This window comes from Bubalus bubalis, chromosome 9, assembly GCF_019923935.1.
Source record: "Bubalus bubalis isolate 160015118507 breed Murrah chromosome 9, NDDB_SH_1, whole genome shotgun sequence".
NCBI lineage: Eukaryota > Metazoa > Chordata > Mammalia > Artiodactyla > Bovidae > Bubalus > Bubalus bubalis.
Window position 1 is genome coordinate 28457623 of NC_059165.1, and position 18939 is coordinate 28476561.

At 42.2% G+C, this 18939-nt stretch overlaps 1 protein-coding gene across 1 annotated transcript; it reads left to right on the top strand.

Moving 5' to 3' along the window:
- Positions 1 to 331: 331 nt before the first annotated feature.
- Positions 332 to 2208, top strand: RPS23 (ribosomal protein S23). The gene is made up of 4 exons (XM_006059350.4): positions 332 to 488; positions 940 to 1099; positions 1773 to 1893; positions 2012 to 2208. Exons 1-4 carry the CDS (start codon positions 485 to 487, stop codon positions 2156 to 2158), a joined length of 432 nt encoding a protein of 143 aa, XP_006059412.1. The 5' UTR covers positions 332 to 484; the 3' UTR covers positions 2159 to 2208.
- Positions 2209 to 18939: the final 16731 nt, after the last annotated feature.

Sequence of the window (18939 nt, forward strand, 5' to 3'; positions counted from 1 at the left end):
TTCACTAAATATTTTTCAATTTACTGTGCTTCTTGTTGAGTAGGAGTTAAGGTTCTTCTGAGGCCTAATTTTCCGAACTACAAGCACAAGGTGGCCACCCCACCACGCGCAGTCGCCCTGGGCCTCTCACTCAGCGCCTCAGAGCCCGCCCCGCGCGTTTGCTCAGAGCGCCTGCGCCGGGCGCCGGGCTCATGCAAAGGCTTCTGGGATTGGTAGTCGCAGTTCCCTCCGTCCGCGGTATTCGCATAAAAAGAAATAAACCATAGTGAACATTAGATATTCCCGAGTCGCACATAAATTAGATAAGACGCAGATTCTGGAAAGTGGTGCACGCTTGTCGCTTTCTACCGAGGGGCGGCAGCCGGGATCAGGCGCGGCGCAGACAGCCTCAAGGGCCCTCGGATGGGCGGGGCTTGCTCGCGGGGGCTTGTGACTCCTTCCTGTGCTTCCTCTCTCTTTTGCTCAGGCCCGTGGCGCCGGCAGGATGGGTGAGTTGTCTCCTCTGCTGGGCAGAGTGGCCTGCACGTGCAGCTTGGGGTTTCGGGCACCGGCGGGAAGATAGGAAACAGAGCGGTGAGGGAGAGCCATGGGAAGGGCCGGTGGGACGCGCCGGGGGAGCGCCGCTGCTGCAGCCACATGGCCCGGCGGGAAGGGGCCTGGGCGTCGCAGAGCCGGACTTAAAAGGGGAGCCGGAGCGCCGCAGCTTCCCCCGAGCGATGGCGCGGGGCTTCGTCCGTCTGAAAAAGTGTAGCCGTTGCAGCACTTGTTTCCACGTCTTAGTTGATTCAAGGGGAACTTTGTGGTTTGGCCCATGGGGCAAGGTATGATGTCAGAGCCTACCAGCCGGTAGTCTAGGTGAGGCTAATACTTGAGATAATGTGGGAAAAAAAAAAAAGTGGGTGATTTTACTGGGGAATCTAAGGTGATTGTGATTTTTAGGCAAGTGTCGCGGTCTTCGTACTGCCAGGAAGCTCCGTAGCCACCGACGAGACCAGAAGTGGCATGATAAGCAGTACAAGAAAGCCCATCTGGGCACAGCCCTGAAGGCCAACCCTTTTGGCGGCGCTTCTCACGCTAAGGGAATTGTGCTGGAAAAAGTGTAAGTGAAAGTCCATTGTTGGCTCCTTTATGGTTTTAGTATGGTAACTCGGGATAAATGCACTTAAAGGTTGATGTAACTTCTAGGTTTTTGTGTGCCCACGTTTTTTGGAACGTTAGATAAGCCCGGAAGATTTTTAAGCATTTAATACTACTTTAGAAGGAATTGGGGTGACATCGGAGGAGAGAAAGTAACCATAAACAAGGGACATTCTGAGAGCTTAATGCGTGTGGAACTTTTCAGCAGTTTGCACCCATCAGCTGCTTCATCTTGGCACTCCCCAAGTTTCCACTTGACAAAACATGGAGAGAAGTTACTTGCCTAATGTTATACAGCTAAGATTGAGCCACATGGATTTGCCAACACTCGGCTGTTTTTTGACTTTACAAAAGGATAATTTTGTGTGGCCCCATCAGATATAATGAGGATTTGAATCCATTATTTCTCGCTCTAGCTCTTGGTTCATGTTTTATCGCTGTAAAGAGGCCATAAGTTTGCCCTGATGTTAGTCTGATGAATTTAACACTTAAGAAAAACTTAGCTGTAAGTTAGGGATTTAAGATTATGTTGAAAAGATAGGAATACTACAGTTTCTAATAAGCTTTGTACTTCATGAAGTAAAATGTGTCCCTTTTCAGAAAGCCAAGTTACTCTTGTGCTGTTTATGTTTCAGAGGAGTTGAAGCCAAACAGCCAAATTCTGCAATCAGGAAGTGTGTCAGGGTTCAGCTAATCAAGAATGGCAAAAAAATCACTGCTTTTGTACCCAATGATGGTTGCTTGAATTTTATTGAGGTGAGTGTTTTAGTTATCTTCTATTTTTAGGGGAGTTTCCCCCAGTTGTTTATAGGATGGATGGGTGTTTTGGGTGATTGCCACTTACACCAGAAGTAAACTGTTGGTTTTATTCCAGGAAAATGATGAAGTTCTGGTTGCTGGATTTGGTCGCAAAGGTCATGCTGTTGGTGACATTCCTGGAGTCCGCTTTAAGGTTGTCAAAGTAGCCAATGTCTCTCTTTTGGCTTTATATAAAGGCAAGAAGGAAAGACCAAGATCATAAATTTTGATGATGAAAGCACGATAGTAATAAATTTTCCTATACCAAAAATACATTCTGTGTCCTACTTTCCTCACCCAAGAAAAACGGTTATTTCTAGAGTAAAATGGGATTCATAAAATTTTTTTCTCTGTGGAATAAACCATATTAGAGAAAACTCAAAAGAGTTGCTAGTAGGAATCATTTTGAAATCTTGAGAAACATATTGGATCTACCTCCTTAAGGATCCAATATTGCATATACTATGCCCAGGTTACTCTCTGCTCTTAGTGATTTCATTTTACCTAAAGGCCATCAACATGTTGTAATTGAGTTTACAGTAGCAAAACTTAGGCATTACATGATGTAGTAGGTAGGTGTTAATGTGTACGCCAAGCAAATTAAGGCAGAGGGGAAAAGTAAGGGAGACCAGTTAAGGTCTAGGTTTTATGTGTCTTGAGCTTGTCACTAAAGTAGATTTTTGACCTTGAGATTTACTTTGAGGCACACTAATGGAAGTGTCTAGGTAGAAATGGTCTAGATGGCTTACATTTTGATAATTGAAGCTTAGATGTTAGTTGGGTACATAGGGATCCCCTGCCCACAGATTGCTTTCAAAATTTTGCAATATGGGAGATCTGGGTTCCATCCCTGGGTTGGGAAGATCCCCTGGAGAAGAGAAAGGCTACCCACTCCAGTTTTCTTGCCTACAGAATTCCATGGACTGGTATAGCCCACGGGGTCACAAAGAGTCGGACACAACTGAGCGACTTTCAGGATATTTGGAAAATGGAGATTTTAGGCTTTCTATCTTTAGATCAAGAACAGAATCCTTACTGTGGCATAGGAGACCCTGTTGTGTTTTCTGCCTGCTTAGTATCACTGACCTCTTACTTGCTCAAACCTGCATTCCCCATCCATCTTCAGGAAGCATCTAGTAGGTTGCCTGCTACTCCTCCCACCACAAACCACTGATCCCAAATTCACATTTGTGCTTACACTTGTCACAACTGTGTGATTGTCTTTCCCACGAGGGTTCAGTTCAGTAGCTCAGTCCTATCCAACTCTGCAACCCCATGGAATGCAGCACGCCAGGCCTCCCTGTCCACCAACTCTTGGACTTACTCAAACTTCCCATCCAACCATCTCATCCTCTCTCATCCCCTTCTGCCTTCTGTCTTTCCCAGCATCAGGGGTCTTTTCCAGTGAGTCAGTTCTTCCTATCAGGTGGCCACAAGTATTGGAGTTTTAGCTCCAGCATCGGTCCTTCCAATGAATATTCAGGACCAGTTTCCTTTAAGATTGACTGATCTGATAGCCTTGCAGTCCAGGGAACGCTCAAGAATCTTCTAACCCTAACCAAACACCACAGTTCAAAAGCGTCAATTCTTCGGTGCTCAGCTTTCTTTATAGTCCAACTCACATCCATACAGGACTACTGGAAAAACCGTAGCTTTGACTAGACAGACCTTTGTTGCAAAGTAATGTCTGCTTTTTAATATGCTGCCTAGGTTGGTCATAACTTTCCTTCCAAGGAGCAAGCATCTTTTAATTTCATGGCTGCAGTCACCATCTGCAGTGATTTTGGAGCCTCCCTCGAAAAAGTCTCTGTTGCCATTGTTTCCCCATTTGTTTGCTGTGAAGTGATGGGACTGGATGCCATGATCTTAGTTTTCTGAACCTTGAGTTTTAAGCCTACTTTTTCACTCTCCTCTTTAACTTTCAAGAGGCTCTTTAGTTCTTTTTCACTTTCTGCCATAAGGATGGTGTCATCTGCGAATCTGAGGTTATAGATATTTCTCCCGGCAATCTAGATTGCAGCTTGTACTTCAGCCCAGCATTTCACATGATGTACTCTGCATATAAGTTAATAAGCAGGGTGACAGTATACAGCCTTGACATACTCCTTTCCCGATTTGGAACCAGTCTGTTGTTCCATGTCCAGTTCTAACTGTTGCTTCTTCACCTGCATACATATTTCTCAGGAGGCAGGTAAGGTGGTCTGGTATTCCCATCTGTTGAAGAATTTTCCACAATTTGTTGTGATCCACACAAAGGCTTTGGCATAGTCAATAAAGTGGAAGTAGATGTTTTTCTGGAACTCGCTTGCTTTTTAGATGATCCAACTGGATGTTGGCAATTTGATCTCTGGTTCCTCTGTCTTTTCTACATCCAGCTTAAACATCTGGAAGTTCATGGTTCATGTACTGCTGAAGCCTGGCTTGGAGAATTTTAAGCATTTCTTTGCTAGCGTGTGAGATGAGTGCAGTTGTGCAGTAGTTTGAACATTCTTTGGGATTGGAATGAAAGACGGTAGAGATGGTATTTTTTTAATTGAAATTAACATAAGATGTAACATGTTAATTTTGTCTGCCTGCAATTCAGGAGATCTGGGTTCCATCCCTGGGTCAAAAGGATCCCCTGGAGAAGGGAATGGCAACCCAGGAACCTGGTGGGCAACAGTCCATGGGGTTACCAAGAGTTGGATACGACTGAGTGACTAACACAGACAGTTCATGGTTGCCATTCCAGCTCATTGTAGCGCCTCCAATTGCAGTCACTGGTTAAAAACCATTCCTAAAAGCTGACCATATGCTTCTGGATGGGTGTAACTGATCCAAACCAGAAGCCCCTGGGCCTCACTCACCTGGACTAAAAGGAGGCTGTGGAGGGCCATGTGGTTTCGCCCCAGGACTCAGTCCTAGGAATACGTAGGAGGGCGTGGCTCTGCCAGCAGGAAGCTCTACTCCAGTGCAGAAATGTGGAGGAGTCAGGGGATGAAGGCCTAGAGGAACAGACAAGCACCTCCTCCAGTATCTAGCTCACACAGCCCTGAGAAGTCAAGATGAACAAGCTTGGATGGAATTAAGACACCCTGCAATGAAGGCTCATGCTTGTCTCCTGGGTGCCCCAGGATGCCCTGTCCTGTGACAACTGACTGACCCATAAATCCACACAGGTGCCTCGGACCCAAATGTTTGATCTTGATGGGAGTTCCCTTTGGCTCCTGTGTAGTCCCACCATCCCACCCCTTAGTCCCCCACCACCTTGTGATCAAAGCCCCTTCATTCTTGGAACTTGAACCTGACCCTCCTGTAAGGAGAGAAATGAGGCACTAACCTTGGGTGCATATTTTAAACAATCCCAGCAGCTCTTGGCAACTCCATGGACTATACGGTCCATGGAATTCTCCAGGCCAGAATACTGGAGTGGGTAGCCTTTCCTTTTTTTCCAGCAGATCTTTCCCGACCCAGGAATCAAACCAGGATCCCCTGCATTGCAGGTAGATTCCTTACCAGCTGAGCTACCAGGGAAGCCCTTGGTAGAAATAGAAAAGTTAATTCTAAAATTTATATGGAAAGGCACTGGACTAGCTAAAACAACATTGAAAATGAATAACAATGAAGGAATCACAAACTGGTTTTAAGACTTAGTTTGTAGCTACAGAACTCAAGAGGGTTTGATATTGGAGGAGGGACAGACACAGATCAGTAAACTAGGAGACTGAGTAGACTTACACAGGTATGACCAACTGATTTTTGACAGAGACACAAAAGCACTTTTAAGTGGTGGACAGACAATATTTTCAGGATATGGGTGGTGGACTTTGATTAGCAAGAAAGTGGACTTACACCTAAATTTCCCACCTTACACAAAAATTAACTCAAAATGGATCATATATCTGAATATAAGAAAACTGTAAAAACTTTAGAAGGCAGAACAGTTTCATGACAGGCTTAGGTGAAGAGTTGTACAACATTATACCAAAAGCACATTCCAGAAGAATAAAACATAATTTGGTCTTCATCAAAATTAAAATATTTTGTTCTGTGAAATACCTTGTTAAAAGGCTGAAAGAAACTATAGCCTGGGAAAAATATTTGCAAATCATATACCCAATAAAAGACTTGTATCCAAAATATATGAAGAACTTGCTAATCTCAAAGTAAGAAAACAATCCTATTGCAAAATGGGTGAATGAACAAACTTCACAGAAGAGATGACAAGCACATGAAAAGATTAATATCATCTGCCATTAGAAAATGCAAATTAAAAACATGAGATATCAGAATACAAGTACCAAATGTCTAAAGTAAAAAAAATACCAAGGACTGGCGAGCAACTGGATTGTTGGAAGGACCCTGAAATGGTAGTACGCTAGCAAATTTTGGCAATTTCTTAGAAAGTTAACATATAGTTGCTGCTGCTGCAGCTACTAAGTCGCTTCAGTCATGTCCGACTCTGTGCAACCCCGTAGACGGCAGCCCACCAGGCTCCCCCGTCCCTGGGATTCTCCAGGCAAGAACACTGGAGTGGGTTGCCATTTCCTTCTCCAATGCATGAAGGTGAAAAGTGAAAGTGAAGTCACTCAGTCATGTCCGACTCTGAGCGACCCCATGGACTGCAGCCTTCCAGGCTCCTCTGCCCATGGGATTTTCCAGGCGAGTGGAGTGGGGTGCCATCGCCGGCTTCTGTTAGGTCCATAAAATGTCTGTCCTTTATTGAGCCCATCTTTGCATGAAATATTGCCTTGGTATCTCTAATTTTCTTGAAGAGATCTCTGGTCTTTCCCATTCTATTGTTTTCCTCTATTTCTTTGCACTAATCACTGAGGAAGGCTTTCTTATCTTTCCTTGCTATTCTTTGGAACTCTGCATTCACATGGGTATATCTTTCCTTTTCTCCTTTGCCTTCCACGTCTCTTCTTTTCACAGCTATTTGTAAGGCCTCCTCAGACAGCCATTTTGCTTTTTTGCATTTCTTTTTCTTAGGGATGGTCTTGATCCCTGTCTCCTGTACAATGTCACAAACCTCCATCCATAGTTCATCAGGCACTCTATTAGACCTAGTCCCTTAAATCTATTTCTTATTTCCACTGTTTAGTTGTAAGGGATTTGATTTAGGTCATACCTGAATGGTCTAGTGGTTTTCCCTACTTTCTTCAATTTAATTCTGAATTTGGCAATAAGGAGTTCGACCCCATGGACTGCAGCCTACCAGACTCCTCCATCCATGGGATTTTCCAGGCAAGAGTGCTGGAGTGGGGTGCCATTGCCTTCTCCATCTTTGAATCTAGTGGTATGCTAAGTACAAAAAGCCAGTCTCAAAAGGTTACATACATCTTGTATCATTTCATTTATATAAACTTCTTGAAATGACAAAATTACAGCAATAAAGAAGAGATGGGTGGTTGCCATGGATGAATGATGGGGGTAGAGTCAAACTATAAAGGGTGGCAGAAGGGAATGTGTGTGTGTGTTGATGGAACAGCTCTGTGTCCTGATTGTGGAGGTGTTCACACAAATCAATACTTGGGATGGAATTTCATAGTCCCCCAAAAGTATACATAAAAATTGATGAAATGCAAGTAAGTTCTGTAATTTAGTTAATACTATTGTAATGTCAATGTTACTGGTTTTGAAAATACACCCTTGGTTATCAAATATGCTATTAAGCTGAATTTGGGTGAAGTATACAAATTATTCTTTTTTTGCAACTTCTTGTGATTCTCAGTTACAAATTAAAAGGTTTAAAAATTGTGAATAAGTAATTACTTAACTTTTGTTTCCCCTTATATTTGGTTAGCAAACTCCAAACAAATCAGAAACTGTTAATGGAAAAAGAATCTGGAGACCACGTAATCCTATGGTCCCCAAATCCAGGACATCAGAGTCCCTAAGGCATTTGTTAGACTGTACAAATACCCCTGGTCTTCTGGGAAACAATCTTGACAGTATTTCTAGGAAAACTTGTCTTATTGACCAGCTGTCAGGCATTCTTTATGAAGCCAAGGGTGCTTTCCTCACTTATGGGGATACCACTGCTGATTTCAGCCACCTCCTAAGTCAGAAGCCCAAAAAAGATAGCTGTTAAGTATTTTTGAAACATTTTTTCCAAGTAATCAGTATAGCTGAAACCAGAAACAGTCTATCCTTTAAGCTTTTCCTATTGGAGATACACCTCACAGCAAAATAATAAAGACTACCTTACAGGTGGCTGCTTAGCAAATTGTGGAATAAATGTATACTGGGTATTTAATAAGAGTTTTTGTTGTATGCCTTATGAAAGGAAGGGGATAGTATGACACAGTTGGTAACTGTGTCATACTATGTGTGTTTATAAGGAAATGTTGAAATACAACTGGTAGTCGTCAAAAAAAATTTAAACTGTATTAGGGAAATAATACTTGAAACATAAGTTTTTTTCCTTTTATTTTTTGATAGAGTTGAGAGACAGTTTATGGTCTTATATTTCCATATAAACTGTGTTAGACTGTGTTATATTTCCATATAAACTGTGTTAAAACACCAGTTACTGATGGTCTTCAAAAAAATTTTAAACTGTATTAGGGAAATAATACTTGAAACATTAGTTTTTTTCCTTTTATTTTTCGATGGAGTTGAAAGACAGTTCTAAATTGACAGCTATGAAAATTTGAATGTGTGTCTATATATGAATTTTCTGTATTTCATTCAAGGTTAATGTCTGCATTTCGTTATAATAATCACGCTGTGGATAACATTCTTGGATTCTGTTTCAGGATTGTCAAAGTAGCTAACATTTCTTTATTGGTTTTACATAAAGTTGAGAAAAGAGACTAAGATCATAAATTACCATATTATAATAAAATTCACTAACAGCTACGTGTATAATCTTTATTCTAACCTATAAAAACTGTTTAAATGGATCTTGCGAGTATTAACTCACAATTCTTATGATATTGTACTTGAGGGGATAGACTTGGCAGGTTGTACTAAGCATTCTTGGTTTCTAGCACAATTTCTATCCACATTATTTGGTAAAATGACGTTATGTTTATTAGTATGTGAGGAAAAGAAGTGGACTTTTTAAAGCGTATTGTCATGGTAATATCACCACAGGAGTTTTCAAGCAAAGTATTAAAACATCTAACAGTTGAATGTTTTTAAGCATACATTGTCTCATGGGGAAAATCATTTTTACAGTGATCATTTGAAGGAACCCAGTAACACTTTCACTTTTTTTCAGGAGTGACAGATAACCAGTATTTCCAAATAAGCACACGAACGGTTGCCATTTCATTCAGACTGTCACTTAAGCCTTCTTCAAAATGAGGAAGCCATACGCACACAGCCCTTAGAGCTTGAGCCAGGCTTGTCGAGCGTCACTGACCTCCCCTGCTTCCCAGAGGCCCTGAAGCTTTCAAAGAGCAATTCTGACGCTAAGGAGAGCTCCTCCTGTAGGAAGGAGAGGACAAAACTGTGGCCCCAGATCACTCTTCAGATAGACCCTCCAGTCAGAAGTGTCAGCTTCCACCACAGATTCCTACCAGCAATCTGCTAACTTGTGGTAATAAATTATCAACATGAATTGTCTGATCTACTCACAGTGTAGGAGTTCTCATTTGTTTAGCTTTCTAAACCTCTTTCACTGGAGTTAACTGGTGGCAGAACAATGGGTCATATTACCTAGCTGGGTTAAAAGTGTAGGACATGCTGAGCATACCCATATTTTCAAAGTTGAGTCTAGCTGCTGATAAATATAATGCTTCTGTAACTCTTTATCAACCAGCAAATGTTTAAAACTGTACAATAGTGGGCAGAGTGAGCCACATTCTAAGTAATATTTTTTTATGCCAATCACAGCTGAGAACAGTTGAGGGAAGTCTTTATTGTTGAAACACATTTTGTCCATTAACACCTGCTTTGGAAATGACATGAAATAGATGTTTTGTCACATCTTTCTCCCCCCAACAGCTTTGTGAATTTGTTTATCCAGTTTATGAGAAGATCTGTCATCTCTGGAGAAGGAAATGGCAGCCCACTCCAAGCAACCCAATTCTTGCCTGGAAAATCCATGGACAAAGGAGCCTGGCAGGCTACAGTCCATGGGGTCGCAAAGAGTCAGACACGATGAGCAACTGAGCCTGTTGTTTCTATATAGCCTGACAGCTTCCGGCATTCTGTTTTTGTGTGAGTTTGCAGGTAAATTGGACCATACTGCCTCTCCTTTGCTTCCCAACAGATTTCAATTATTTCCTTAGAATTTCAGTTCCAGTATATACAATAGTTGACTGTGTTCATTCTATATTTTACACATTTTCTTATGTTTATAATTAGGTAGTTTTTTCCTCCTTGTCACATTACCCTTCTTCCTCCTGCCCATGACATAACATAGGGGGGTGTGTGTGTGTGTAACAAAAGAAAGCAATTGTGAATGAGATTTATTGACCAAGAATCTTGATCTTGGATTAGATTTCAGCGGGTCTAGAAACCTCCTGAAGCTATATGCAAAATTTTCTGATATAAATATGTATATGAGCATATGCATACACATACACATATACACCCACACATAAATATTTTTCTGAAAAGGAGGTCTATACATTTTTTCAGATTTTTTGAAGTGGTTTATTCCCAAGAAACCAACTACTGTTTAAGCTTTATAGCAATTGTTACATAATTTTCCAATTTACTCACAGCTGAGAACAGTTGTGAGAGGTTGCCTGTGGTCTGACATGATTTATGGAATGTCCCCAGTATGGGGAGGATCTGTGGATGCACGGTCCAGGCTGCACACCCTGCGACCTGCACATTTCATATTAGCTCTGATGGCATCAGCTAATGTAAGCATGGAGCAGTGAGTCATTTTAAATTAAAGCTACCCAATGTTGCTGGTAAATGCAGAATCAGAGAGTATTAGGACTTCCCCGATGTTCCAGTGGTTAAGACTCTGCACTGCCAATGCGGGGGGCCTGGGTTCGATCCCTGGTCAAGTTAACTAAGATCCTACATGCCGTGCAGCATGACCAAAAGAAAAAAAAAAGATACCCGGGAATAAAAGCAGAGGACCAAAAACCCAAAGGCACTTCAGCACCTAAGACTGATGTAAAACTTGACAGGACAGATCAAATAAAAAATGTGCAGTTTTTTAAAAAACAAATGGACACATCTGTGTTTGCTTTAAAATATTTGAGCAAATATAAAAATTTTTTAAAGGGTTAAATGAAGCAAATAGGGCAAATCTTGGTAATTGCTGATTCTGATTGATAGGTATGTTAAAATTCATTGTAATATCTTCTTTACTTTTGGGTATGGATGAAATTTCCCATAATAATTTTTTTTAAATGACATACACATCCTCATTGTTTAATTGCTGCACTCCCTGGTCGTACTAGAACCAGTACAGTCAGCTCTGATAGGGGCAAAATGAAGATGTGGAACAATCATGTGGACAGTACAGAAGTGGTAAACTAACCCTAGCAGCACTGAGAAACACAGAATACATCAGGAAGAAACAAAGCTGAGAATCCACGCATAGCAAGACTCGTTGAGAAAAATGATCAGTTCAATAATAAAAAGCACAGTAAACTAAAATCATTTTCAAAGATTTTAGGAAATGGTAAAACACAGACTGCTTTGGGGAATGTAAATTGGTATAGCCTTATTAGGCTTCCCTACCACTCAGAAGGTAAAGCATCCACCCGCAATGCGGGAGACCTGGGTTCGATCCCTGGATCAGGAAGATCCCCTGGAGAAGAAATGGCAACCACTCCAGTATTCTTGCCTGGAAAATTCCAAGGAGGAATTTCTTGCCTGGTAGGCTACAGTCCATGGGGTCACAAAGAGTCAGACACAACTGAGCGACTTCACTTTCACTTTACTGGTAAAACAGAGTAACAACGTGAATCAAAAACCTTAAGACATTCCACATTTTTTGATCCCTTCATTCCCTTAGTAACAGTGTAACCCAAAGAAACAGAATATGAACAGCTATTTCTGCACACATATCTTACCTTACATTTGGAAGCTCTGGAGGGGAGGGGAAGCTTGGGATGCCCTACTGAATACTGTAACCCTAGCAGAGGTCCTGACCATTCAGGAAATAAGTGCTCAATGAATGCAATTTAAATAAACAGTGAAGAATTAGGAACAACCTAAAAGCCCTAAAATTATTTGTCATATTTTGATATGAAAGAAATGCTATTTGTTTTTTTTCAAAGAACATTAAATGACATAGGGAAAACGTTGCACATGAAATGATAAGTGGGAGAAATCAGGATATAAAACCATATAAAGAATGATCATAATTAAATATGTTTAACTAGTGCAAGAAAATATATCAATATTTTAATTATAATATCCCTGGGTGATAAACACAAGTATGTTTTAAATTTTCTCCTTCAAATTTTTCTGCAATTTCCAAATTATCCATAAAAACTAAATTTTTTTTTTTTAATGAATGTTTAGTTTTGCATTCTCTGGATACGTTAGAGTCCACTGCAATACAAAAAGAGCCCAGGTCTTCTTCGATCATTTCCAATCCAAGTTCCCACTCTCCACCTCTGAGGTACCCCTCTTACAAGTTTGGTGAGTGTCCTTCTAGACCATTTTAATGTTTTTAGATACACAGAGTATATATGTACTACAGAACATGTGTGGTGTTAGTGTATTTTTGATACAGTGTTAAGTTGCATGCCTAGTTAGCATCTAGTTTTTGTCTTCTGTTTTAACACAACAATCCATGGAAATTGCCTATTTTGATATATGGAGATGAATTCACTCTACTTAACTACTGTACACTGTGTGTGTGTGCTAAGTCGCTCAGTCGTGTCCGACTCTTTGGGACCCTATGGATTGTAGCCTGCCAGGCTCCTCTTTAGGACTCTATGGACTGTAGCCTGCCAGGCTCTTCTGCCCGTGGAATTCTCCAGGCAAGGATACTGGAGTGGGTTGCCATGCTCTCCTCCAGGGGACATTCCTGATCCAGGATTGAACCTGTGTCTCTTACATCTCCTGTATTGGCAGGCGGGTTCTTTACCCCTAGCGCCACCTCAGAAGCCCCACTGTACACTATCACATTTTATTTAACCATTTCCCTATCAATATGCAGGAAAGGGGACTTCTTGAGTGGCCTAGCAGTTAAGACTTCACCTTCCAATGCAGGGGGTGCGGGTTCAATCCCTGGTCGGGGAGCTAAGATCCCACATGCCTCACCCCCCTCCCCCAAAAGGAGTGAATTTGTTTTAAAAAAACAAAAACAAGATAAAACATTCAGGAAAGGGCTTGGATAGAATCTGCTCTCTGAATCTGAATCTGCTGAAGGAAAGGGCTGCAAAAACCTCATCCCACTCTGCTGCTGGTAACAAGGGAAAGAAACCTCAAAGGACAGAGTGGGTAGTAGTTCCCAGGAGCAAAGCAGATCCAGTCCTCAGCATCTGCACAAAGGACGCCATGCGAAGCTTCCCCCAGGCACAGTGATCACCCACATACACAACCATTCCACAAATATTTATTGAGTATTATGGGCTTTCCTGATGGGTTCAGGTGGTAAAGAACCTGCCTGCAATGCAGGAGACGTGGATTCGATCCCTGGGTTGGGAAGATTCCCCTGGAGTAGGAAATGGCAACCCACTCCAGTACTCTTGCCTGGAGAATCCCCATGGACAGAGGAGCCTGGTGGGCTACAGTCCATAGGGGTGCAAAGAGTCAGACATAAAGTGACTTAGCACACATGTACCATACTAGGGCTTCTCCAGTGGCTCAGGGGTAAGGAATCCCATGGCAATGCAGGAGACGTGGCAGAAGCTGTGGGTTCGATCCCTCGGTTGGCCACATTCCCTGGAGAAGGAAATGGCAACCCACTCCAGTGTTCTTGCCTGGGAAATCCCATCAGCGACTAAACAATCACCACCACCATACTAAACCCTGAAGATCTGGCATGCACATGTAAATACCAATGCACCAAACACTGTCAATATACTGAACTATGATTTTCTGTTAAGCCTGCTTTAATTTCTGTCTCATAGTTGTAACTATGAGATTGTATGGTATTTGAAAAGCTTTAAAGTAACCCCAGAAGTCACCACCTAGCCACAGATTTTATTTATTTTCATGTAAAGTTTATATGAATGTACAAATACATGTGCGTTTCTAGTCTGCGTTAGTAATTTACAAAATGGGACTTGGTGATCTCTAAAATCATTTTTCAGCTCTGTCTGGAATACAAGGTATTTGTAATAGGGCCATTTTATCACTAGATGTCGCTATTGACAACACAAAAGTTAAAAAAAGCAAGAGCTTTACAGAACACACTTTAAACTTTAAACAACACTGCTTTAAAGAACACACTATGAAATATCAATAACCTCAGATATGCAGATGACACCACCCTTATGGCAGAAAGTGAAGAGGAACTAAAGAGCCTCTTGATGAAAGTGAAAGAGGAGAGTGAAAAAGTTGGCTTAACGCTCAACATTCAGAAAACTAAGATCATGGCATCTGGTCCCATCACTTCATGGGAAGTAGATGGGGAAACAGTGGAAACAGTGTCAGACTTTATTCTGGAGGGGTTCCAAAGTCACTGCAGATGGTGATTGAAGCCGTGAAATTAAAAGACACTTACTCTTTGGAAGGAAAGTTATGATCAACCTAGATAGCATATTCAAAAGCAGAGACATTACTTTGCCAACAAAGTTCCGTCTAGTCAAGGCTATGGTTTTTCCAGTGGTCATGTATGGATGTGAGAGTTGGACTCTGAAGAAGGCTGAGCACTGAAGAATTGATGCTTTTGAACTGTGGTGTTGGAGAAGACTCTTGAGAGTCCCTTGGACTGCAAGGAGATCCATCCAGTCCATTCTGAAGATCAGTCCTGGGTGTTCTTTGGAAGGAATGATGCTAAAGCTGAAACTCCAGTACTTTGGCCACCTCATGCGAAGAGTTGACTCATTGGAAAAGACTCTGATGCTGGGAGGGACTGGGGGCAGGAGGAGAAGGGAATGACAGAGGATGAGATGGCTGGATGGCATCACTGCCTCGATGGACATGAGTTTGAGTGAACTCCAGGAGTTGGTGATGGACAGGGAGGCCTGCTGCTGAGTCACTTCAGTCGTGTCCGACTCTGTGCGACCCCATAGATGGCAGCCCACCAGGATGCCCCGTCCCTGGGATTCTCCAGGCAAGAACACTGGAATGGGTTGCCATTTCCTTCTCCAATGCATGAGAGCGAAAAGTGAAAGTGAAGTCGCTCAGTCGTGTCCAACCCTCAGCGACCCCATGGACTGCAGCCTTCCAGGCTCCTCCATCCATGGGATTCTCCAGGCAAAAGTACTGAGGTGAGGTGCCTGGCGTGCTGCAATTCATGGGGTTACAAAGAGTCAGACACTACTGAGCGACTGAACTGAACTGAACTGAACTGATGAAATTTAAGATTTAAAAATGTGAAAGCACTTTTACAGACAAATCCTATAAAAATCTATAAGGGACCCTTCAGGAACCTATGTGCATATCAAAGTAGTGCCCATGGCATCATACCCCAGTGCCATGGGCAAGCTAATAGTTAAGTATTTACTATACCTGCTGGGATTCATGGGGTCGCAAAGAGTTCGACACGACTGAGCGACTGAACTGAACTGATACCTTCTAAAACAACTTTTAGCAACTTACAGATCAGCCGTATAAGAAGGGAAGCAGAGGTCTTAGAATTAGAAGGGAGCTTATTTGTCCACAAATTTTCAAATAAAATCTCCAGTCTGCTCCCTGGAGTTACAGCTATATTTACATCAAAACTAGCGCACACACACACACAAGCACAGATTGTCTATGCATCTAGTTGAAATCAAAGTTTCACAAAACAGTGATACCCTCACTGTGTGTAATGTACTTTTTCTCCATGTATTTGTGAAATAATAGAAAATATATATTAGTCTCTGCCCCCAGGATCTTGGCACAGATCTTCTAAAATTCTTGAAATTTCCCAAGTGGTGAAAGCTTGAAGAGCATCTTTTGTCCCAATATTTGGTCTCTGCCCCAGTTCCTGACACAGGGCTCCTAAATGCCTTGGAATTTCCTAGGTGATAGGAGTGGCTTTGTGCTAATGGTTGACTCTTGGTTGAATAGCTTCAGGAAGGGAGCTTCTTGATTACCAGGAAGACCAAGCCCTAATTAAAAGCTTGGAACTTTCAGCCCCACCATCCATCATCTGGGAAAGGGAAAAGGGCTAGAAGTGGAGTTAATGATTGATCATGCTTATGTGATGTAGCCTCCACAAAAATTCCAAAGGTTCATGGTTCAAGAGCTTCCAGGTTGGTGAACACATCTATATATGGCAAGAGGGTGGTGCACCCCAGATCCATGGGGACGGGAATTCCCGCACTTGGAATCCTGCTGGACCTCACCTGAGCAGCTCTTCATCTGTATCCTTTATCATGTTTTGTTATATAACAAACTCATAAGGATAAGTGTTTCCCTGAGCACTGTAAGTCATTATAGCAAATTATTGAAACCCAAGGAGGAAGTCATGGGAACCCTGACATATAGCTGGTCAGTTAGAAATATAGGTGACAATCTGGGACTTGCAACTGTCTCAAGTGGGGCAGTTTTGTGAGACTGAACATTTAATCTGGAGGAGCTGTTACTAACTTATGGTAGATGGTATGAAAACTGAACCGAAATGGAGAACACGTAGCTGGTGTTGCAGACATGTCCGATGTGTGGAAAACCCACATCTAGTGTCAGATGTGCTGTGAGTCTGATAGTATTGTGACAGTAAAGGAAACACAGGGACTGCTTTTCTTTGACATATTCTGTTTCATAAAAAATACTGGTCATTAACCAATAAACTGGTTTTACTTGATCTAATACCCTTCTTTCCATTTAATATGTTAGGAAGCAGAGGCTCAGAGAGGTGCAGTGACTTGCCCCCAGTAACACAGTAAGCCAGAACTCAAACTTTTCAGGATACTGGCAGGTTTTGCTTTGAAAGGTGTTAGGCAAAAATCAAAGATCATCCTTGACATATTCCTAGCCCTTTCCGCACTCTTGATTCTTCTGAAGTCTGTGGGCCAGTACCTGCTGGTGAAAAATCTGACAAAGTGTATGTGTGATTAGTCATTTTAAAAATACAAGTTCTTTTTAAAATACAAATGTGATTACTTTAACTGCTCTCCTTGAATTCCCTCAGCAGCTCTTTGTGGTTTTCAGGCCAAATACAAATCATCAGTGTGTCAATAAAGGCTCCTCCAGACCTGGCCCCAGTCCTGCTTGCCAGGTCTCTCTTTACCACTTCCCCACATGTATCTTCAAGGTCTTTCTTTCCTCCATTCTTGACCTGGCTAAATCGTAAGTTTTTCACAACTCTACTCATATTCTTTTTCTGTGAATCTTCCTGATGCTTGCTTTCCACACCTCTGCCACAGCACGCATCCTATCATCCCTGTGTCTTCCTCTTGTTTATCTTCCCCAGTGGACTGGGCATTCGTATGAGCCGAGTCAAGGCTCTCCATTTGCTACCCTGTCACCTAGCCTAGGGCTCAGCACATAAGAGGAGCTCAGTAAGTATCTGCCCAAGCAAATATCTGCATATTCTTAAATTTCAATCCCCCCAAAACTCCAACTCACTGGAGTATCAGCTCTCTGAATTATGTAAAAGCTAGTTTTGACAATGCAGATCTCCATTTCCTAATACACTGAGAGTATTAAGAAAAACTTAAACTGTGGAAAATTCTGAAAGAGATGGGAATACCAGAGCACCTGACCTGCCTCTTGAGAAACCTGTATGCAGGTCAGGAAGCAACAGTTAGAACTGGACATGGAACAACAGACTGGTTCCAAATAGGAAAAGGAGTACATCAAGGCTGTATATTGTCACCCTGCTTATTTAACTTCTATGTAGAGTACATCATGAGAAACGCTGGGCTGGAAGAAGCACAAGTTGGAATCAAGATTGCCGGGAGAAATATCAATAACCTCAGATATGCAGATGACACCACCCTTATGGCAGAAAGTGAAGAGGGACTAAAAAGCCTCTTGATGAAAGTCAAAGTGGAGAGTGAAAAAGTTGGCTTAAAGCTCAACATTCAGAAAACGAAGATCATGGCATCTGGTCCCTTCATTTCATGGCAAATAGATGGGGAAACAGTGGAAACAGTGTCAGACTTTATTTTTCTGGGCTCCAAAATTACTGCAGATGGTGACTGCAGCCATGAAATTAAAAGATGCTTACTCCTTGGAAGAAAAGTTATGACCAACCTAGATAGCATATTGAAAAGCAGAGACATTACTTTGCCAACAAAGGTCCATCTAGTCAAGGCTATGGTTTTTCCAGTGGTCATGTATGGATGTGAGAGTTGTACTGTGAAGAAAGCTGAGTGCTGAAGAATTGATGCTTTTGAACTGTGGTGTTGGAGAAGACTCTTGGACTGCAAGGAGATCCAACCAGTCCATTCTGAAGATCAGTCCTGGGTGTTCTTTGGAAGGAATGATGCTAAAGCTGAAACTCCAGTACTTTGGCCACCTCATGCGAAGAGTTGACTCACTGGAAAAGACTCTGATGCTGGGAGGGACTGGGGGCAGGAGGAGAAGGGGACGACGGAGGATGAGATGGCTGGATAGCATCACTGACTCGATGGACATGAGTTTGAGTGAACTCCAGGAGTTGGTGATGGACAGGGAGGCCTGGCGTGCTGCAATTCGTGGGGTCGCAAAGAGTCGGACACGACTGAGCAACTGAACTGAACTGATACCTGTCCAGGGAGAAATGGATGCAAAAACCCACTTCTGATTTTTTTTCCCCTCTTTATCTTACACATTTTGGATGCAGCGTGGTAGTTTCTTTTTCTTTTTTTTGTAATCTGTAGCTTGTAGGCTAGTACCTGATGATCAGCACAGCCTCTTGCCCTTCAATGGTCACTCAAAGAAAAAGCCCACCTACTCGGGTCCCCAGCCTGACAGCATGCCCTGGATCACTTACAGGGCAGAGAGCAACTCTTCTGTGCATGCCATTTTACAACATACCCCCCAAAATTGGCTCAGTAAGTTACTTACTAT